The sequence below is a fragment of the Prosopis cineraria genome, unplaced genomic scaffold, assembly GCF_029017545.1.
Source record: "Prosopis cineraria cultivar Desert tree isolate PC_DT_omini unplaced genomic scaffold, ASM2901754v1 PC1, whole genome shotgun sequence".
Lineage (NCBI taxonomy): Eukaryota > Viridiplantae > Streptophyta > Magnoliopsida > Fabales > Fabaceae > Prosopis > Prosopis cineraria.
Genome location: NW_026555332.1, coordinates 56724632 through 56748267, shown reverse-complemented (window position 1 = coordinate 56748267; position 23636 = coordinate 56724632). Strand labels below are relative to the sequence as shown.

Below are 23636 nucleotides of genomic sequence, written 5' to 3'. Positions count from 1 at the left end.
ATAAAATAAATTTCTTCATACCCATAAACTAATATATTAAAATAAAAAAATATTCAACAAAAAGATAAAACATTAATTTTTTAATAATTTAGGTTTTAATATATTTGAAAGAATAAAAATGTATTTGGTAGATTTCATCCTCTCCATATTTTAAGGGTATGAATAACATAAAGATTTTCATAAATATCAAATACCACTTAACAATATTAATTTAAATTTTTTAAAAAAATGTTTATCCTGCCTAGATGTATTAGATGTAGAGGGAAGCAATATTAGTGAAAGGAAAGGAAAAAAATTGGAGAGACCCCTCCATGTACACATAAAGATATCAGATGGGAAAGCTGGAGAGAAAGTGACATGGCGTGAGTGGGTCCCACTTATTCCGCTTCTCTCCCACACTGGAGAAGTTGGGGAATGTCAGTAGTACAGTAATCACACGAAGCAACATTCAAGAAAAACCCTGCACGTTGTATGCCCAAACTTGCCACACACTGCGTTTGTGTATAACTGTATATAGACAACGTTTCTTTTCTACTACAATATCAAGGCTTCATCTTCCCATCGTTTTCACGTACAACAGTATGGATATGTACATTGAGAAAGTGGGGTTCACTCGTCACTGGAAAAACGGAGAGGACCAAAACCCAACAAGCTCGAATCCCAAAAGGAACAAAATTAAAGGCGTCTCGTCTCATGATGAAAACTATAACCTATTTACAAGCTCATATACACAGGCGCACGCACACATGCCCGAATTAAACAAACAACATAAAATTGGGAGTCAATTGGCATGTTTGGAAGCCGACGCTATAGCCACGGCCTGTGCCCACACTCTGAGTCGTGCCTTCACGTCTCGCGGATCATCACCTAAAACCAGAGTTAAGAATAAACAGAATAAACATGAATTGAATGAAATGTTTAAGAAGTGAGGGTCCGTGATAATTATACCTGGACTAGAGATGCGCCAATTGGAGATGGGGGAATTGCCACCACTGCTAGCAGTATCGAGAGAGAGACGGGAAGGAACCTCCAGAACTCGCTCATGCTCCAACTCGAACCCAAGTTCTTGACACGCCTTCACTTCCCCCATGTCCATGCACAGTGATCTCCTTCCTCCTTTTGGCCTCGTTATCACCATCAACCCCCTCCCTTCTTCATTCCCCTCTTCCCTCTTCTTTCTCCTTGCTTTCTCACCACTCTTCTTCCTCCTCTCGCTGTCACTCGCGCAGTTCTTTCTCGCTTTCCTCCGTCGTGGGGGTGTGGCCGGCAACGAATAACACCCACCCAATTCGGTTTCAGAGTCCGAGGACAACCCGGTCGGCAGCTCTTTGCCTTCGTCGGCCAATTCCTCATCCGCATCACCTTCCCCTTCGAAACTTTCGATGGACAGGTTGGATAAGTACATGGTTAAGGCATTATCGTCGCCGTCGTCGGCACCGCACAAGGTACTGCTAGAGCAGACAGAAAGCCTGGACAAGTTATGGGGATGCTGATTTTGATCGAACCCTTCATCCATATCCGCATCGGCGAAGTCTTCCTCTTGAGATGAACAGTAAAAGGCCAGGGACTCGTAGGAAGACATTGGTATACTTTTTTTTTTTTCTTTTTTCTGAAAGACTTTTGATTGCTAGATGAAACAAAAACAAGTGAAAGGACCACGAGTTTTGATTTTTGGTACAAGAGAAAGTGAGGTCACGCAGAAGCAGTGAGTGAGGGTACTCGAGTGAAGAAAAGACGATTCGGCTGGAAGAGAGAGTCAATAGAACGGCATTTAGCGTTTGAAATTCTTCTCATGCGTTTCTCATGGCATTCCCAAGACTGGAGTGAAAAGGGTAAAGGAGTAAGGGGGCATCTTCTATCAGCCCCCTATTTATTCAATTTTTCGATTCGCCAGCTTTTACGCTTCTTATTTTTTTAAACATATTTTTGTTGCCCAATTAAAAACCGTCTTCTTCAACTTTTAATGGACAATTAATTCACAATCGACAATTATTTAAAGATTAATGGAGAGATAGAAATATTGAAGGCGGTGGGGTGACGTCGGTTGAAATTTACAAGAGAAAATTGACCATCTGACTGACGGTCAGTCGAGCGCGTAGTAAGAATAGAGTTTCGGACAACTATTCAGGATGCTCGATTTAGACTACAGTAATTTGTTAAATCATTCAGGATTATTAACATAAAAAATAAATATATTTTATTTTATTGAGATGAAACGCTTACTGCACGCGGATATCACATTAGGAACAAAATTGACAATTAAACGCCAATCCCCTTTTCAATAGAGTGTGCAAGAGAGGCCACGTAACCCTGCCAGGGGCAAAGACTGAAAAAGATGGTGTATTATAAAGAAGAAAATAGAGGGAAGGGGCACCCATGTTAGCCAAGTTTAAAACACCGTCGGCGCTTTTTAAACTTTTTTAGGTTTAATAAACCATGTTTATCCACAACTTTAAAAACAAATAAATACATCAACGTTGATCAACGCAGGATTCAAATCTTCAAAAGAGCCAATAAGAGCCGAATTGTGACGAGATGTAGATGACTCTTGCGCTGCATGGGTTTCGGCTGGCATCAAAACGACCTAGTTTATTTTTGTTTTGTATGAGCCGATCTGGTACCTCGTTGCTTTACTAGATGGCTGCTTATTCCCCGTGCAACTCAGCTGACATGAATTCCACCCCCTCTCCCTTTTCACACGATTAGATACTTGTCCGCGTTTTTTCCACCTTCTCTTTTTATAAAATACTCGCACTCGCACTACTAACTGCTACTCTTTTTATTTTATTTATAGGTAATTTTTAATATATTTTATCAATATTTAAAAAAAATTAAAATTTATTAACTCTATCTTAAAATTTAATAAGTTTTTAACTTTATCTTTATTAAACATATATATTTTAATAATATATTTTTTCTCTTTAACATTTAATAAAGGATAAAAGAAAAAATTTATGATAAAAATTTTAATGACATGAATTATAAATAAAATTAATTTTTTTTTTATTTTGTAAATATGATTAGAGGGAATAATGTTTTCGGTAAAAAAATAAAAAATAAAAAACAGAGTGCAAGCAGGTGAACAGGATTTATCCATCACTTTCAGTGGCCGGGGCGACGGCAACGTGAACACTTAACACTTAAGACACCCAACGGCGCCAATCTCCGCTCGCTTCATGCACATAACAATGCCACGTGGCTGTATCACTGGGCGCCCAACTGATCATAAATGTCATTCCACCCTTCGAGAAACTGAAGAATGACTTTAGGAGTGGGTCCCCTCCCATTCACTCTCTCTTTCTGCAGTGGCACGCTCGGTGGCCGCTCATCCCCCTGATATTTCAGTATTTTCTACATTTTTTTAAGCCACCAATTTTTCTGTGTTTCTGATTTCCCTTTGATGCCTTATTCTTGATTTTCCTGGTGCGATCACATCGACAATAATTCGCTTCTCCTCTTGAATTATTTTGTGTGTAATGTTATATCTTATACGAATGAATCTGTTGTAAAAACAGGGGGGGAGAGAGAGAAGATATTGGACGTGTGTTGGATTAACTTGACCGTTGGATGTTTACACGTGGCTATGCTAGGAGATTTGAGCGAGTCTCGCATTGTCTCCTCTCTCGCACGTTGCGAGTTTGGTTTCACAAATTATTCAAGTAACGGTTCTGCGGATTTGAGAGGGGAAATTAGTGAGGAACATGCGGTGAAGAGAGAGTGGGGACCATGCTGCTTTAGGAGGCCAAGAGGGAGTTTGGAGTCGTAGTCCAAGGCTGGGTAACGAACTCAACCCACACAGGAGGAGTTGATTATTGATTGCCCAGATTTGAGAAGTGCGTAGGCATCCCCACCGCACCATGTGGACCTCCATCTTGTCCATTCTCGTACAATCTGCTTTCCAAAAACTGTCATCTCAAAATCTTTTATTATTTACCATCAAGATTCTGTTTTCCCGCAAAGCAAATCTCGTGAAAGAAACATGAGATGGGTGAGAAATTTAGCCAAGAAATGCAATTCTAGTGTGATGTTTTTTTCCTCGTCCGAGGTAAAGGAAATATGCAGGTTGTGGTAATCTTTTTTCTCGTCGCCAGTTAGTTATTAGTTGTGAGTAGTTTTGGACAAGTTCTGTAACTCGAATATTAGCCATGTTGTTCGCTTAGCTGCTGGAGGGCTAGCTGCAACTAGCTTTTGTGTGAAGGATTTTTGAGATAACGTTTGTTAATGTGTGGGAAGAAATTTTTTTTGTTACGTCATTGTATAATATAATGTTTTTATGTGGGACAGTCGTGGTGGCAATTCATTAGATCTACTGTTTTATTTAAATTCAATTTGGAATTTCCGTGATGTGTAATTCACAAATTTGTGAATTGCTACTATTTTTAATTTCAAGGGTGATTTCCATTAAATTACATGCCCGGGTAATTGTGCGTGTTTTTGAAAAGCATCTACCAAAACGTTTCTCTCTGTGAAGAGTGTGAGAGTTGTGAGGTTTCTCTTCACGAAGAGCATGAGAGCAAGAGTCTTTGCATTGCTGGTTGGAGGTTGTTGTGGTGGTTAAGGTGGTGATCGAAGGTGGAGATGGATGATTGTAATGAAGATGATGTAGTAGATCTTCCTTTAATTTGGAAGATAAGACACAATAAGGAACAATCAAGAGCAATTTTGGCTGGAATTTTGGTGGTTGATCGGAATATGAATCGTGTGACTGTAATTTCAATGATCAGAAAGGCCTGGAACTTGGTTGATGGCCTGGATATAATTGAAGTTCGCAAGAATTCTTATACATTTCGCTTTGATTCAGTGGATGAATGTCAACGGATTCTTTGAGGATGTCCTTGGACAATTAATAATTGTTTGTTGAATATTCAAGAATGGCATCGGTTTGGCATTTTTGAAGTATTAGATTTTACAAGGTCGTCGATCTAGATTCAGCTTCATGATGTGCCATTGGAAGCTATGAATGTGAGTAATATGATCTTGTTGGGAGGAAAGGTTGGTGAGGTAGCAATGGTGGAGGACCCAAAGGTTGGCGGTAGAATGTTGCAATGTTTCCTTCATATTTGTGTGACATTGGATCTGAGTAAGCCTTTGAGATCAAGTTTTTGGATTTTGAGACTTGATGGTAAGAAGGTTTGGGTCACAATGAAGTATGAAAAGCTTAATGACTATTGCTATAGATGTGGATGCATTGGTCATGACCATAGATCGTGCTAGAAGATATGGCAAATGTTTGTTCTTAATCTAAATGTTGCTCGCTATGGTCCTTGGTTGACTACTCTTGTTATATGTATATGGGAGGATGCATTACAAGTAGTGAAAAGGATTGGCCTGAGGGTAGTCAGAGAAGGAATTTTAAGAATTTTGGCCATTGGAATAGTTTAGTTAGGCAAGAGAATCAGAGCAAAGGATAGAAGGAGAAGGGCAAAAGTGAGATGGTGACAGATTATGCTTTTCCAAAAGCAAGTATGGATAAGTGGAAGTCAATTACTGATATGGAATCAGATAAAGGTGGTTTGAAGGGGATAGAGGTGCAAAAGAGTCAGCAGGAAGTTAGTGAAAGTTTAGGTTATCAATCTTGGACTGATCAAATTAATGACCAGGTTTAAGCCTACGATGAGAAATTGTTGAAATTAGGCCCAATTAAACCTGGTCCTTTGAGAATTGGATATCTGGAGAAATCTTCTTCTAATGAAAATAAGAAAGAGGTGATGAGTTAGGGTAAAGAGAAGGAACAAGTATAGAACTCAAGATCGATAATTCATTGAAGGAAGCTGATTCAACTGCTATTGCTTTGACAAAAATTATAGAGAAGTTTTAACAAGTTGAATTAAAGAGGAAAAGAGTGATTGAGGTAGAACATGAAGTTGTTAAGAGAAGGAAGGTTGAGGTGGAACTTTATCAAGAGATGACTTTGTGCCCACCTTTTATTGAAGGATTGAAAGAAGGAACCACTAGGTCTAGAAAAGGCTATGGGGCATGTATTTCAATGGTCAAGAGAGAGTTGAGGAAGAAGCAACAGCCTTATATGGAAGCTTCTCTTGAGATAAATGAAATTTAGAATGATAGAGGTAATCAATCTTTATCGAGAGAGGGATTGAGGGGTGTGAATGATCTTAATTTGGCTGGAGGTTTAGATAGTTGTCTTATAACAGCCATCAAGGGGTTATAAAGATTCTATCTTGGAACTGTCAAGGTTTGGGGGTTGCCTTGATAGTAAAAAATTTAAAGGATTGCTATAAAAAATTTAAATCCTCAATGATTTTTCTTGTGGAAACTAAGATGAATAGGAAAAATCTTGAAAAAATTAAAAGAAAGTGTGGTATGTTGTTTGGATGCATGTTGACCCAACTGGTAGGTCTAGTGGTTTGGCATTGTGGTGGGTAGAAGATATGAGTGTCAATGTTTGGTTTAGCTTTAAAAATGTTATTCATGTTTCTACTTCCTCTACTTCTGATAATTGTCCTGATTTTATCTATTTCATTTATGGTCCTACTAATAAAAAGGATAGACTTGTTGTCTAGAATAGAGTCAAGGCTTTGGCAAGAGGTGTTAAAGGTCCATGGTTATGTGATGGGGACTTTAATGACTTAGTTTTACAATCAGAGAAAGCTAGGGGTAGACTAACAGCAGTAAGAAAAATTTTGAATTTTCAAAAATTTCTCTCTGATTATGATTTGATGGATTTGGAATTTAAAGGATCTATATTTATTTGGAGCAATAAATGTTTAGGAGCAGCGCATGTTAAAGAAAGGATTGATCGTGGTTGTGGAAATGGAGAGTTTCGTGAAACTTTTAATAATGCCCAAGTTTTCTATATAGAACCAGTTAATTCTTATCATCATCTTCTAATCATGGACTGTTGTTTTGTTAATGAGCATATTCCAAAGTGCTTTAGGTTTGAAGCTACTTGGGTAAGTCATAAGGATTATGTTGAAACTGTAAGGAAAATGATGGGTTTGTGGGGCTTTATATGGTGATGATAAAGTAAGGGAAGTAGTGAGGAGACTTAATCATTGCAAGAAATTTTTAGTTGAATGGAGCAAGAGAGAGTTTTTGAATAATAGAAAACTCATTGATGAGTTACGTGGCAAGCTTTCTGTTTTAAATAATGGGGTTTTGACTGAAGAGAAAGTTGCTGAGGCTGAGTTGATTGTTATGCAGATTGAAGAGGCTTGGGACAGAGGAGAATTTTATTAGTGGCAAAGATCTAGGGTCTAATGGCTAAAGTTTGGTGATAAGAACACACATTTCTTCCATAATTCAACTATTTAAAAGAGGGCCAGGAATAATATTATAAGGTTGAAAGCTAATTCAGGTGAGTGGTTGGAAGTAAAAGAGGAAATTAATGGAGCCTTTGAACAATATTATTCTGGTTTGTTTGGTGCTTCTAGTCTTGAAGGTTTGGAAGAAGTGTTAGGTTATGTGAATAAAGTAATTTCTGGGATGGATAATGATTGGCTTGTTCGAGGAGTTGATGAGGCTAGAATTGAGTAGGCTGTGTTTGTACTCGAGGCTAATAAATCTCTAGATCCTGATGGTTTTTTTGCTCTCTTCTATCAATCATCTTGGCTGAATATTAAAAAGAGGTAGGTGACATAGTGTACTCTTTTTTTGTGAATGAAGTTGAGTTGAGTAGTATCAATATGACTAATATTGTTCTGGTTCCTAAACTTGACAAACCTGAATATGTAACTCATTTTAGACCCATTGGTTAGTGTAGTGTGGTTTATAAAATTATGGCTAAAATTGAGATTGACAGACTAAGGGGATTAGCAGACAGAGTTATTTCCCAATAGTAAAAGGGGTTTATTGTGGGTAGAATGATAAATGATAATATCCTCATTGCCCATGAGGGGGATTATTGTAGGTAGAATGATAAATGATAATATCCTCATTGCCTATGAGGTTTATCATTATTTGAAAAAAAAAAGAAATAAGGGAGCAAGGGTGATCTTGCCATTAAAATTGATTTGAATAAAGCATATGATAGGGTGGAACGGTAGTTTCTTAAGAAGGTGATGGGGAAAATGGGTTTTTATAGAAGATGGATTGGTTAGATTATGAAGTATGTTACCACTATCAAATCTAATTTGCAAGTTTTAGGGAGGAAGGTGGCTGAAATTGATCCTGGTAAAGGGGTGAGGCAAGGTGATCCCCTCTCACCTTATTTATTTGTCTTTGTTGTTGATGTATTATCCTTGATGATTCAGGCTCATGTTGATAAGGGGGATTTGAAAAGGGTGAGAATTTCCACAGGGGGGCCTATTTTAACTCATTGTTTTTGCAGATGATGCTTTAATGTTTATTAAAGCTAAAAAGAGGAATTATATGCTATTAAAAATGATTCTAGAAAAGTTTTGTGCTACTTTTAGGCAAGTAGTGAATCTGGACAATTCTTGTGTTTTTTTCAACTAATTATTTATTTGATCTGAGAACTGAAATTTTTAAAGTTTTGGGTATTAAAGCTACTGAGCAGTCGAGGAAGTATTTAGGGCTACTAGTTCTTTAGGGTAGATCAAAGCGTAAGGCTTTGAATTTTGTTAAAAGTAAGGTTGGGTTGAAGCTACAAGGATGGAAGAGGAAATTGCTTACCTTTTCTAAGAAAGAAGTCTTGATCAAAGCTGTAGTTAACACCATCCCGATGTTTCCTATTTGTTGTTTTTCCTTTTCTCATAAGGTTTGTGAGGAGATTGATGCTACAGTGGTTGATTTTTTAAGGGGCTAAAATGAAGAAGAGGGTAAGAAGATTCATTGCAAACAATGGAGTTTTATGACAAAATCAAAAAAAGTTGGAGGTATGGGATTCAAAAACCTACAATGTTTTAATAATAAGGCTAAGATAGCTTGGAGGATAATTCAGAGGCCTGATGATTTATGGTGCAAAGTCCTTAAGGGTAGATATTTTCCTAGAGAAAATTTTCTATCTACAAAAAAGGTCAAGTATTTTGGAGGGAAGGGACTTGTTACTAAAAGGTAGTTTATATAAGGTTGGTGATGGTTTTGATATTCATGTCTAGATAGATATGTGGATTCTTAGGTTGGAGAGTGCAAAGCTTCCTATTAGGAAACTCTCTAATAATGATAAGAAATTAAAGGTGGTAGAGTTGATTAATAATGGGATGTGGGATTTATTAGCTATTACTAATAGACTTTTTCATAAGAAAAAAGAAATGATTCAAAAAATATATATTCCTAAGTCTCATGTCATAGACAAACTAGTTTAGGTTATTGTGAAGAACGGTGTGTATAGTGTTAAGTCTGGGTATTTTGTAGCTTTAAAAGAGGAGAAGGAGGAGCTGTTACCTTTTGGTAAGGATCCTATGAGATCATATCAAATTTCAAAACAGTTGTAGAGCGGTATTTGGAAGCTTCAAGTCCCTCCAAAAGTTATTCATTTTTTCTGGAAAGTGTTGAATAGAGCAGTTTTAACTAAAGAAGCCCTCTTTAAATGTCATTATTCTAATTCTTCTTTCTATCCTGTTTGTGAGAAGGAGAATGAGTCCCTTGAGCATTTGTTTTTGCTTTGTCTTTAGACCTTAGGGTTGAGACTTGATGAGTGGAAGGTGAGAAGTATAGAAGAATGGGGTAAGGAGGTTTTTGTGAAAAATAAGGGGATCAATGAGCAAGGTAAGAGCCTAATTGCTGCTGTATGTTGGAGAATGTTGAAGCAAAGATGCAATTGGGTTTTCAATAAGAGTAGACTAGATGCAGAATTGGTTGTGTATTAAGCAGAAGGCTTGGTAGAAGAATTCTGGTGTGCAAAGAGGTTAGAGGAGAGAAGTGTGAAAAGAAGTGAGAAGATAGTGAGTGAAAGAGTCTTGCATTGGCAGGCTCCAGCTATTGGCTCTGTTAAGATTAATATTGATGGGGATTTTTTGACAAAGTCTTTGAAGGCTAGTATTGAGATTGTTTGTAGAAATCATCTTGGGACCTTTTTGGGTGGATTGTGTAAGTCTATAGCTGCTGATTCTGCATTAATGTCAAAATGCTTAGCTGTTAAAGTTGATTTAGATGAGAGTGACAAGTTTATAGGTTCTGATATTGTTATTGAAATGGATTGTGAGGTGTTGTTTAACTCTCTCACTTCACATTTTGTGTTGAACTGTGATTGACGTGTTTCCTTTGTTATTTGTGATATTTTCTCTCTATGGAAAATGAAACTTGGAATTCGGTTTTCCTTAGTTGCAAGATAAGGTAATAATGTTGCCAATTACTTAGCAACTTCTAGTTTGCATGAGATGTACCTAAGTGAGTGGCTTTCTGAAGCAATATCTCGTTTGGCTCATGTTTTGGAGGTGGATTCTAATAGAGGTTTATGTGCTAATATGAAGGAGCATGATATTACAAAAGATAAAGCTAGTATTGGTTAATTTCTATATTTTGTATATGCTTTCTTGTTGCTCTTTCTTTGGTAGCTATTACTTTTAAGGCTTGCTGTTTTTTTTCTAGATTGTATATAGGTTTATTATTTTTTTCTCTAAGTTGTACCTAAGTTTATTGCTTTTCTTTGTTTAGTGTTTTCTGATTAGTTTGTGTAATCTTTTTTTGATATTAATAAAACGGGCTCCTTTTTTGTGCAAAAAAAAAAAGCATCTGCCCAGTGGATTACCCAAAAGAAAAAAAAAAGAAAAGGATGTATTTAGAAAAATAAATTTTTTTGAAGATGTTTAAAAAATTGTTGACAAATTCAATCATTAAGGAGTGTAGGGAAATTAGAATGGGGATCCGTCCTCTATTAATTTGCATTTTTTTCTAGCAATATTGTACGATATATAAGTTGTAAACATAAATGATGATACATATAATATTTCAAAAGAGGGACGGATCTACTTGTATTATAGAGGGGCAATTGCCCCCGTAAGCCCAAAAAAAAATACATATAATGATCTTAAATATTTTATTTGCCTCCATTCAAAAATTTTAGCTACTTCCTGCCCACTCAAAAAAGAAAAGAAAATTCATGTTATCCGATAAAAAAATTTTACTAATTTCCTAAAAAGTTTATTTGATCAAAGTCTTATTTGTGTGCTTTAAACTTAAATAGAAAGAACTTTAAAAAGAAAAGAGTAATAGTTTACAAAATAATTTTTTTAATTGTATGTTTAAATTGAAAATTATCACAAAAAAGTATACTACACAAAAGAATTAAATCTTGTTGGCATATAAAAGTTTAGACACATAAGACAGATCTTAAAAGATCATGAACTAAATCCTTATCTATTGAACTCACTTTTATTGATCAAAACTTAAAAGATTTAAGTTTTATTAATTAAAATGAAAAGCAAAATTCTAATGGATATAATTTTATGTTATTATAATTTTATATTTTATGTATAGTTCTTTAATAGAATTTAATTTTAATAAATTTTATATTTAATATAATTTAATAAAAATTATAATTAATTGAGTGATAATATTAATATTAATATTTAACTTATGCACAAATTTTACCCCCATAAATTAATTTTTCTGGATCTGTCACTGTTTCAAAAGGTCTAAATATCCAGTCCAATTAAATTTTTCATGATTTAGTTGATTTCTAACGTCAAAGTAATATACTTGTCTAATTTATTTATTTGTTGGCTTTTTTAAAAAAATCATTAATATATCATTCTTTTTTTTTCCTGGCCAATATCCCTTCCTTAAATTCATGTTATGCTGTTAACTTATTATACACTCCCTTCGTTAAAAAATATAAAATATTTTTAATTTTTTAAAGTATAATCTTTATTTTTTTTAAATGTCTTTATTGATAATAATTTTATATTTATTATAAGATATTATTATTGATATTTTCTCTCAACAAGCAATCCGCCACCAGTCTTTTTCCTCTTTGATTTCCTGAAATCCTGTTGGATATTCCCAGCCATGGGAATAAACTCGAGCAAAAACTATTTTATGAATGCACACCCACACACCATCACGAAAATAGATTTCTTTTATTTACTCGTCTTCTTTCATTGCTGGTTTACCGAGAATTTAAGTTACATTTGTTTATTAGAGTACAATGAGATGAAATGAATTAAAAAATTAAGATAAAAATAAACTTAATCATCTTTCCTCTCATAATAAGTATGATAAAACTCAGTAATGTATACTATAAATGTAAGGATTATTATACCCTCTAAAATTTTCATGAATCATAGTTCTCAATCTCATAATTTAAATTGACCATTCTCTTTATAAATGTTCATTTATCTCCTTTAATCATTAGCATTGTTTTCGCATTTTATAACCGTATTTATTTGCCTATTTTTACAACAGCCGGCATAATATCCTGCTTCTGCAGTCTTGCCCAAGGTTAAAAAAAAAAAAAAAATCCCACTTGCTAGCGATTAGATGTTACTGGAAAAAAAAAACTAAAAAAAAATGACAATTAAATCTGAAAGAATGAATTAATAATGATTAGGCCCTTGATAAATTTTTTTACAAGATAAATTATAAATATTAATTTGAATAATTATAAATAAAAATTATATTTGATATTTAAATATTTGTTTGTAACTAAAACTCTTAAATTTATAATAATTTGTATTGATATTTTAAACTTATTTTTTTGAAAAATTTGATGGAAACTTAACTAATATTAATTTAATATTTTAAAATTTAACAGTTATTCTCCCAAAAAACAATCTTTAATAACATTTAAATTGAAAAAACAAAAAGTCCAAAACGTCGTCAGGGCCGTGTGTGCGGCCATTAAGGCCATGGCAGCAGGCTTTTAAAAAATTTATTTATATCTCATACGATCAATTATTATTATGCTTTTTTTGTAAGATGATGCCAATTAATTGTTAAATATTTTTATTAAACATTTATTCATTGCTTCTATACTTTATATAACCCGCTATCGTTTTTACACCAAGTATTAATATTAATTATATATTATATTAAAAATTTACTGCTTCACATTTCATTACACTTGTCATTCTCATTCGCAATGTCAACAATTATTTAATTAGAAAGGTAACATGTATATACTATATTAAAAGATTAAACTCTTTTGCAAATACATTACTTAGAAAGAATTATTGATAATACCACTAACATTTAATGCTACTCAAAGAATTTTTTTTAAAATTAAATGAATTAGTTATATTATTTATTAAAAGTAAAATGTTAAAATTATTTGATTATAAAATTTAAATATATGATTTTGCAGCTTCAAAAACCAGAAAAATTATATAAAAATAAATAAATAGTAAGACATTAAACCTCTCAAATAATGTTATCTTTGGGCCGCAAACTTCTTCACATATCATCATAAGCCACTTCTCTAAAAATGTTCATTCTTCTACATACAAAGTAATAAAGATAAGATAGCGCTCTATTTACTTTAAAAAAAAGAGCAAGAATTATATTTAATTTTTATAAAAAGAGTTAATTATTATAAAGTTTATTAAGAATACAGTTTAGTTTAATTCTTAATAAATATTCTGAATTTTTTTTTTTTAAAGGCACGATAGCTTTACCACGATTTACAAACAGTTTTGATTTATAGCAGTACCAGTAGCTTAGCTATTAAGCAGGCGATCATTGAGGTCACTGGCATGACTGAAATGCTCGTATATTGGTCAAAGTATCAGACTCTGACAGCAGAAACATAAACTCACGGGACAGAGAGTGAGAGAGAGTCCCGCACCAAAATTCAACAGTCATCCAATGATAACGAACCCAAAGTTTTAGGCTTTTCTGAAGTCTATATTAAAGAAATAAACGGAGGTCGGTGGAGGAAAGTGCAAGGCGTTGGGCTTGGGAGCCACGGGAATCAGATAAGATAGATATCGTCATGGGCAGAAATTCAGTAGGGAATGGTGATTCCAATGGCTTCGGTGACATTGACACTAACATTTGCGCTCCATCAACAGCGTCCTCGTGTCGCCCTTTCCGGGAATAACATTTCTCATTTTCTACACGGCAGACCAAGTCCTCCCTCCTCCTTTTTGTCCTCTCCTCACCATTCCTTGAATCCAAATCTACTGCTTTTGCGATTCGCCACCTCATGTCATGGCCCACAAGTATCGCTAACACCTTATTTTCTCCATTAACTAAATCCCAAGACAATGACTTCTATACTTTTTTTATCCGTCGGCAGGCCTTGGGTAACGAGGGAAAAAATGGTCGCAATAAACCTACAACCTATTTTTAATAAATCTACATATAAGATTTGAGATCGAGACCACAATTTCAACGACGAAAAGTGACCGCGGCTGCAAGGAGGGACAATTTGCTATTTCTTTTAGGTGTACTGTATACACTTGCACTTAAACAGGGTCAGCAAGCAGAATTAATTTGTATACGTGTGTGCCTTGTCTCGTTCTAGGCTTGAAGCAAAGTAGGCAGAGAAAGACACGAAACAATTCCACTGTTGGTAGCGTTCTGTTCTGAACGAAACCGAACTAGTTCTCCCGCTAAAAGGAGAACGTTGATGAAAAGATAGACATGGGCTGGGCTTCCACTTACCACCCTCGTAGGAACCCGGCCCAGAAATAAACATGGGCCGGGGTCACAGTTATTTTTGGGTTAAGAGTGGGCTACTGCGGAGTTCAGGGCTGGTGGAACGTCACAATAGAGCTGAATAATCGGAGACTCACATATGTTGACGCAGCAGACCCATAATTTAGCGCAACATGCCATTGAATCACTAAGACGTTAGACGTGGCTGAATAATCTTTTCGTCTATATGAGCTATGGATGTTCCTGGTGCTGTACTTTCGAGTTTCAAATGGAAAGGTGCAGTTTAATTATTTTCCTTTTCTTTTCCTTTTATCAGAAAAGGTAGAATTTCTGTGGGTACTAATCCGGTACTTATATACATTTGTTCCAAACAAATCATGTACTTATATGCTACTGCAGACTGCAGAGAAAGCTAACTTTTCCATGCTCATTTCTTCTCTCTTAAATTTCATTCGTGTGGGAATTTATTCAGGAAGTAAATCACATTTTGTTCTCTCCACGTATAATTAGTTATGAAATACCAGTCATTGAAGCTCAGAAGTAAATAGTTGTTTCATTTTTTTTAAATATAAATCGAGAAATAAAGTCGTGTAATGTGATTTAAAAATTTACTCAATAATTCTCTCGCTTGATTTTTGAAACTTTCCGATGTGCGAGTGTAAGGAAAATTTGAATAAAATGAAAGTACAAAAAACAAAGAAATAAAATTTAAAGTAAAACAAAACAAAGTAATTTTGTTAGATAAAATTTTAAAAAAATGTACGTGGCAATAACGTGCTGGGGATAAAAACTTGCAGACAAACAAAAGAGACAACGCAAGTAACAGTATTATGAGGATGAGTCGCTACTATTGATAGTATATCCTGGCAAGCGTCAGTGACCACAGGGCCCATGTACGATTGTCTCTCTAACAGCACTCATCAGCGCTTTCTTCTCCCCTCTTTAAGATACTGTATATCATTCATGATTTTAAATGGCCTCTCAAATTTCAACTCTCTTTTTAATTCATTGCTTATGCCGTGACACTTTGCCTTTTCTACCATTAATTTCATGCTCAAGGAAGTAGCGGGTGTGTGGTGTGGATTTGAGCCCGAAAAAAAAACTATATCACGACGATGCAAATTCAACTGTGTTGGATTGGAAGTTTCTTGCTTCCGATGCGTTGTTGACGATCATGTTTAAAGTTGTCTTAAAAGAGCAACAAGACGCGAACGCAAAACAAATGGCCTTTATTCGCTCGGGAGTCACTATCTCATTGTACGGATCGAACGTGAGTAACTTTCATCGAGTGGTGCCATCCTCGACACATGACCGTCCAAGTCTCACTGTGCGTCCATGACTCAACGGCTCTGTCCCTGAAAGATACATACATTGCAAGAGAACTGAATTGATCGGTCCTCTTTAGTCTTTATAATATCAAATACCATAGTTCATCTGAGACGTGATGATTATCAATTTCCAGAATCAGACAAGGAGAGAATGGTCTTTTCATTTTTTTTTCCTTTTGTTTTTTAATTATCTTTGAGGCTTCGATCGGGTCGTGTCCTTTTCTTGATGAGAGGGGAAATCAAAAGAAAGAGAAGGGGCGAAAATGACCGAGTCAGAAACGCTGGTTTCGTTTGGAAGGTACACACCAACCGCATAATATATAGCGCAAGTTAAATTAAAAGTTCCAAGGAAAGCAAGGGAAAAGGGTGAAGGGTATTATGGAAGTGAAAACGATGGACAGAGGTACCGCTTGGATAAATTGCTCGTTCCACGAGTTTTGTGCTATTTCTTAGTTTGAACTTGGAATTTAAAATAACTGGTTCGGATAAAGTAATCAATCCCCTGACATTGAAAAGAAAAATAAAGAAAATAAAACGAAGAAGAAGAAAGATTCTGGTGCCTCAATAAACATTTGGTTGGCTTAGATATAGAAAATGCACTACCATCGCAGTGCACTCACAGAGTCTGCAAAGATGAGATAGAAAGACGACAGACAGCATGACAGCAGATCAATCCTTATTCTACAATTTACCCCACACCCGAGGAAGAAGGATAAGAAAAGAAAAAGGCAAAAGGGAAAATGGGTCGGCTCACAAATATTACCAAAATGAAGGGGATGAAAGGAATGGTTGTATCAGGCCTATGTACAAAGAGCAAAATCTGTGACGCACACCTGTGTACTGATCAAGAAGAGAACATGGATCAATCCTCTGGAAGCCCCCTCGAATAGAGAATTTCTATAACATAGAGTCTGCTATATATGTCCGAAAGCTGCAGTGAGCTTCTGGATGTCCTTTGAGAATATAGTAGAAGTTTGAAAGGATTGATGATCTTGCTGCTTGTGGCGAGGCAAAATAGCTCCTAAAGCATCGGGTACCAAATGCGAGGCCGGCTTTACTTCGTTGCATAAGGATTCTGGACCTTGATTCTGTACAGAAGCCAGCATTAAGATTGGGTTACTATGAAGATATTCAGCCCACCTAGCTTCTTCTGTCTGACTCTCCATCATATTAATCTGATGAGTCTCTTTAGCAGTACCGCCGCAATCTGTCAACCCCCAAGAAACAATATTGTTCTGCAAGTTTAAAGGGCTGTTTCTATTGCTGTGGTTGGAAGCACCGGCTTCCCAGTACTGGGATTCATTCACAGAGAAGGAACCTGTAGAAATATCATCTGATGGAACTGGGAGAGAAGGCTTATAGCAAACAGAAGTAGGGAGAAATGAAGGGGTTGAAAGTGGAAAAACAGTGGACGCGGCGCTGGAGGCAAATTCGGTATTGATATCAAATGGTCTTCCTCCAGTTTGAGCGAACCAACGAGAAGGGTCAGTCGATGGATTGTTATAGGTCATGTGAATGGGGAAATTCGTCATCAAATCTGAAGTGGTGTAGCTTTCCTGGTGACTACTGGGGATGAACCTGTCCAGGAACAGGTCTTTACTGGAACAATCGGGGATGAAACTAGTGCTGCTTCTGGTGTTCATCTTGGAGGTGGAAGAAGAACCTTCCATGTCATGTGCATAGGCTTTAGGGGCAATACTTGAACAAGGTTTCTGCTCATAGGAAGCTCCATCGGACTTGGAGCTTTCTGATTTCAGCAGGTTCAGTTCATTGGAACTAAGTGCTGCAACTTTCTCCCCATCTCTGTCCTGACCTCCATTTTCAACCTCGGACAGTGGTTTGTGGGTAACAGGGTCTATCCCTCTTTGCCTCAGCTTCTTCTTGAGGCATGAATTCCACAGATTCTTTATTTCATTGTCCGTTCTCCCCGGAAGCTGCGCTGCAATTTGAGACCATCTGAAAACCCGAGCAGATATAAAGTTGATTAACTAACCCAGAAATTATGATACGACCACCCAATTGTAGATGAAAAGAAAGCGATCGAGAAACATGCCTATTCCCTAAAACTGCATGAAGCTCAATGATGAGGTTTTCCTCTTCCTGTGAGAATGTGCCTCTCTTCAGATCAGGCCTCAAGTAGTTGATCCACCTCAGCCTACAGCTCTTTCCACATCTCTGCAAGCCTGCCAATACAATTGGTTACGATGAGGGAGATAGACGAAGAAGAAGCTGTGGAAAGAGAAAGTGATGGCGCGCGCGCGCGCGCATATATATAAACCTGCTTGCTTAGGAACAGAGCTCCAGCAGCCATGGCCGTACTTAGTGATATGCCTGAGGAGCTTCTCATCCTCTTCAGGGGACCAGAGACCCTTGCGAAGCTTTTGCTTGTAGCAGCAAGAGTGCCTCCCCATTGGCAGATAGCCCCACCTCTACAATGAGGGGAATGATATCCCTTTTCCAATAACAGAAAGTTTCTTGACGATTCCTAGGGGAAAATGTCAGCACAAGAGTGGCACTGAGCAACCAAAGCTCAAGGATGATGCACTGTGATAAAGAGGATATATCAGAGAGAATGAGGGGATATATATGATATTTGAAATGAAGGCTTGAAAATGAAGTTGCAGCTGATAAAAGGAGTTGAATTTAATAAAAGAGCGAGGCCCCGCGGGAGAAAAGTCATAGTCAATAAGGTTTTTTTCCGTTTCTTTTTCTTTAATCTCTTTTCTTTTCTTTTAGAAAAGGAAAAAGATGATATAATATATAGTATGCGTGTTGCAAGGAGGGAGGAAGGTTCATTTTGGGTAGGAGAGGAAATGGGTTGATAACAGTATATCATAAGTCTTGTCGGAAGTGTAAGTTTTGATGTCTCTAGCATCAATGGTGGGACATTTTCGCTGATATTTTATTCATTCAGGATTCACGAACAGAAAAACGTTATCTGAAAACATCCCAATGCTTGGAGCTCAGGTCTTAACTGTTTAACAGAAACTAACAGACAAAGTAATACCCTCTTCTTTCTCTACCCCTTATTCAATTTTAATTACCAAACAGTCCCTTAATACACAATCATGCACCAGAGTTTTCCGGCCATATGTACATTATACATACATTTGTCCCTCTGATACGTTACTCTTACTAGGAAATTCGGGATCTTTAATTTTTGGAGGAAAAAGTTACGGCAATTAATTCATAGTTTCATTCATGCTATGATTTCTTTTAAAGGTTCCATCATTACGTGGAAAGATCAGAATATATATATATATTTCAATGTTTTTTTTCAAAGATGCGTGTTATCCTATATGATTGTTGAAATCCAGTAAAGGCTGTTAATGAATTATTTCTGACCGTAGTTTCCATTTTGAAGGATAAAAGTTTCACAGTTCCACTTTTGCCTGTACTTCTTTAAAATATAGACACTTGTCCTACCAAGCAAGAATGGAACTCAATGGCTTGATTTATAGCGATGAGGGGTCACGTAGATAGACGCATATGCAATGGCCAAAAACACTTTAATTTGGAGACGTATTCTATTAGAATCTAATATCTTAACCGTGTTAAACATCATAGGGCTATGACTCTAATTAACAAAGTATCTTTTTCTCAATAATGAGGCTTCCACTTTTAATAATGGACAACAAACTATTGGGCGCCATAATATTGATTCACTTAATTATTAATTTGGTGATGGTTTTTATTAAATTCTCATAAACTCCACAACCATCCCACCGGCATATATGGTCATCGCATGTGCAATTTTTCTTTAATTTTCACAAGTTGAAGTTCAATTAATCATATGTGTGCTCCATTGTTTAATGATTAATCACATGGACCATGCACTGACTGTTAATATATTGTATCTCTTTTAAAAAAGAATGTCAAAAAAAAATAGCACACAACAGTTATCTCTGGTTTGCCCTTAACGTGTGCAATGCGTTCATTTTGTACGGCAGTTTCATTGAAGAAACAATGATTAATATGATGTTTAATACAAGGCCAGGCTTACAAGAAAAAGATGCCGTTTTAAAGTTGAACTTGGTGTATTTTGAATTGTTATATCAAAAGGCCAATAAAGAGTGGGGGATAAAAGGGGAGCATCGTGCTTCAAGTTATTCATGTTATCTCTTCTTTTTCTCCTTTCCTTTAGCTTCCTGTATTTTTTTTTGAGCTTTTTTTCTCGCTTTTATAAAAAAATCTAAGCACGATAAGAGAAACCTGTATACTTATATATACAAAATCCATGGAAAGAATATTCTTCAGACATAGAACTAGAAAGAGGAGAGAAAATGAGGAAGACCTAATAACCTAATAGGCAATGCAGAAGCAGAATGGACGGCATAATGTTACAACATATTACATTGGTCACTGGTAATTAGTAAGAAAATATATGGAATGTTAAAAATGCACACACACCGAGACTCAGACATAAATTTGACGTTCCAATGAATTATTGCATATCATTAGCTGTCGAGATACTGTGGCCCTGCTTCAAACTGTTTGATCTCTGGGAAGCACCATCAACAAATTTTGGAAAATCTCAAAAGTGGAATAATAAGCTCGACATCTATATGGCACAGGGAAATTTTTTATATCAATCTTAATCATTAGAGAATAGTTTTATTTTAATCACCATGTTTAATTGACTCGGATCAATCTCCTACGTGCACCCCATAGTATTCTATTCCATTTTAAATTATATGATATTTTTAAATAAAATTTTATATATCAATAAAGTTCGTTGTATAAATTTCACAACCTTACTTTTTTAAAATAAGAATATAAATTTTTAAAAATATTTTTTATTTAATAATTCATTGATGAAAGAATATTAAAAAGAGATATTATATGATAAGGATAATATTAAAAAAATATAATTAATAAAATATTTTTTTATCAAAATGTCATATATTTTGAAATGTTAAATCTTTTTTAAAAATATTGTATAATTTAAAATTGAAAGAGTACTTTTAAAAAGACAAAAAAAGAAAAAGAAATCTCTTCGAGTGATGAAAATGTCGTGGGCGAACAAAATTAATGCAATCACCTAATGTATACACTGATACGGTTTGAACTGACGCTACCTAAAAGCTCAATTAGGCAGAGGAAAAAAATCTTGCGTACGTGACTTATGAAAATTGACTTCGCATTTAGTAGTTGTGTATTGATTTAGGTGATGTTGAAAGGTTGTACAAATTAGTGAGTGGATCCATTGAGAGCGAAGACCACACAAATGAGAATGCGTACACGTGCTATGCTGTGGTCTGATGTCCACGTAATTAGGACTAATATGCACCCCATATTTTTGGGCCCTCCCTCACATTTTTTCCCCCGTGTTCTCATTTTTTTTTTCCATGTTTGAGTCCCCCAACACCAATTAGTGAATCCACTGATGAGTATTTTTATCACTTTACCTTCAAGAAATTGAAAAAGGAAAATGACATTTAAGAATTTTTTAAAAAAATTTATTATAATAAAAGTTCATCAATTTTATATTGAATATTGTATTTTGTAAATATATATATATATATTGTTAAAAATTAAACCTTAGCTTGTATCTTTTTTTTTGTTAGTATTTCCTTAAAAATTTAACAAATTAAGATATAGTTTTTAACAATAACATATTATATTGCTGTGATCGACTCAATATAATTATGACATACGTGTTTATTGTGATAAATTCTTTTGAGAAAGGCTTAAACCAATGGCCTTTATGGCCGTAAATTTTCTTGAGAGAATCTTACATGCCATTATCCCAATTGAAAACCACATGAATCGCTGAACCAGATAAGTACATCTGTGATCGACTTAATTGGAATCGAGACGTATTTAAAATTTCAGACTGAAATTAAGCGTCTGTTAAAGTGTTAATATCTGCTGCTTATAATCAAGAAAGAGATTTAAATTCAGAATCATTATCATCATAATTATGAAAATGGTTTTCTGAGGTTAACAGAGTCCTTTTCTGCTTAATATCCAATTAGCAGAGAGTTTAATTAATAAAATAAGCGATCTTCACACCGAAGCATTTAAAAAAAAGAGATCAAACTCAAGTTGACGGATATTTACATATATATAAATTAAAGAATCACGGAGGACGACACTCATTCTGTGGCTTGCGGAAGCAAATAATATTTCCGAGGAACTGTGCTTGCATGCTTACAGACGGACAGCCGAAGGCATCCTCTGTCTGATTTTTCTTTCTCTTAATTTAAATTATTAAAAAAATGCAAGAGATAAAAGTACACAAAAATATAGTAAAATAAAAAACCAGAGAGCTTTCAGAAACGAAAGGGAAATTAAAATATGAGGAGTGAATCTTTTGCTTTGTGTATTATAATAAGTTGCCTGGTTGCAGCGCAATGATGATGCCCCCTTGACTCTTAGCGATGTCCCATTTGACATTTGTAATAATACGAATCATTTTTATTATAAATAACTTTAACAGGCTATTTCAATATATAATCCCCAAAAGAAAGAGGGCGGCAAGTGGAAAAAGATAGTTCAAAATTATATATATATATATATATATATATATATAATCTCTTCAGACGCTGGTGATTGGGAAGCTTATCTTCTCTTCTGTGTGCACATGAGCTGTTTCCCTTATGTCAACTTTAATCTACATCCTACTTCACGGTTTTGCCGATACCTATTAGTTTATTCAATTAATAATTAGTAATAATGCCAAGCAAATTTTTTTTTTTTGGGCATCAGGCCATCATTTATATAAAACGCTTGCATGCGATGCAAGAAACAATAATGGAAATTAAAGATGATAAATTATATTCTAAATATATATCGTTGAGGGCTATGTGAATAGGGGGAAAACGAAGGAAAATATAAGCAAGGTGAATAAATACTAAGCAATCAATGTGTATTTCGCAATCACAAATGGTTTGATCGATGCTTTCCCTTTGTCATTTTTAACAGTTGAATGTCATGACCGGGCATGTAAGAATCGGGAAAAAAAATTTACATTTTAACCCAACCATTTAAAGTTGCATCGATCAAATGAATTTGATAGCTAGGTACGTAGTAATTGATGATGATCGTGAAATCAACCCCTTTAATTTTGAATCCCATCAAGGGTCCTCTCACGAAGTAGCCAGCCGGGTCTCAAATTAAAATAATAGAATTAGAATGAGAAGGAAGAAAAGGGCATAGAAAGAGTGGAGATGATGAATATGAGGTGAATATGGACGAAATCAGAGTTAATAAATTGATTAATTAATTGAATTGAATTAACAGCTAAGGCCTGAGGAAAAGAGGTTGGGAAATGGGCAGACATGGCCTACCAATATATATGGCAGCGAAGGTGAGACGTATATGGACGAGGCTCCTTGGCCTTTCAATAATGTCTACGTTCATTGCTTAATTTAATCAAATCACATCACACGAGTGTGTGCTTAGATATGATCTCCCAGCTCCACAACCAGTCAATTCTGGCTATTCATTTTCAGCTGTACATATTTCTCTGTCCCTTTCTCTTCGCCAACCTAGCTAGCTTCTGCTGCTCTGTCTGCTTGGTGGGTTAGTCTATATGTACGTACGAGATCGCCTGCGCATCACATCTTCTTCTTGTATGCCTCCAATTCAGTATGATATGCCCCACGTTTTTACGCCACTAGTACTCTCGCTTACCCACTTGCTCAGCCGATCCACCTAGCTAGATTTCTCATTTGCCATGCCAGTCACGTTAATACTTACTATTTCTCTTATTACACAACCATTAACGCACACGTTTGCACGTACTGCATATTAAACTATATCCACCGCTTGTCTCTAAAGACTGTATGAGCATCCACCCCTAAATACTAGCTCATTGAGCGTATAAGATTCTCAGTGACACGTATG

General features: G+C 35.5%; 2 protein-coding genes across 2 annotated transcripts; both read right to left on the bottom strand.

Moving 5' to 3' along the window:
- Positions 1 to 287: 287 nt before the first annotated feature.
- Positions 288 to 1825, bottom strand: LOC129291100 (uncharacterized). Its single transcript, XM_054928258.1, has 2 exons — positions 949 to 1825; positions 288 to 867 (listed from the first exon to the last, which is right to left on the bottom strand). Exons 1-2 carry the CDS (start codon positions 1580 to 1582, stop codon positions 782 to 784), a joined length of 720 nt encoding a protein of 239 aa, XP_054784233.1. The 5' UTR covers positions 1583 to 1825; the 3' UTR covers positions 288 to 781.
- Positions 1826 to 16342: 14517 nt separating this feature from the next.
- LOC129304950 (transcription factor MYB61-like) lies at positions 16343 to 18378 on the bottom strand. Its single transcript, XM_054944806.1, has 3 exons — positions 18064 to 18378; positions 17839 to 17968; positions 16343 to 17741 (listed from the first exon to the last, which is right to left on the bottom strand). The coding sequence occupies exons 1-3, from the start codon at positions 18194 to 18196 to the stop codon at positions 16700 to 16702; spliced, it is 1305 nt and encodes a 434-aa protein (XP_054800781.1). The 5' UTR covers positions 18197 to 18378; the 3' UTR covers positions 16343 to 16699.
- Positions 18379 to 23636: the final 5258 nt, after the last annotated feature.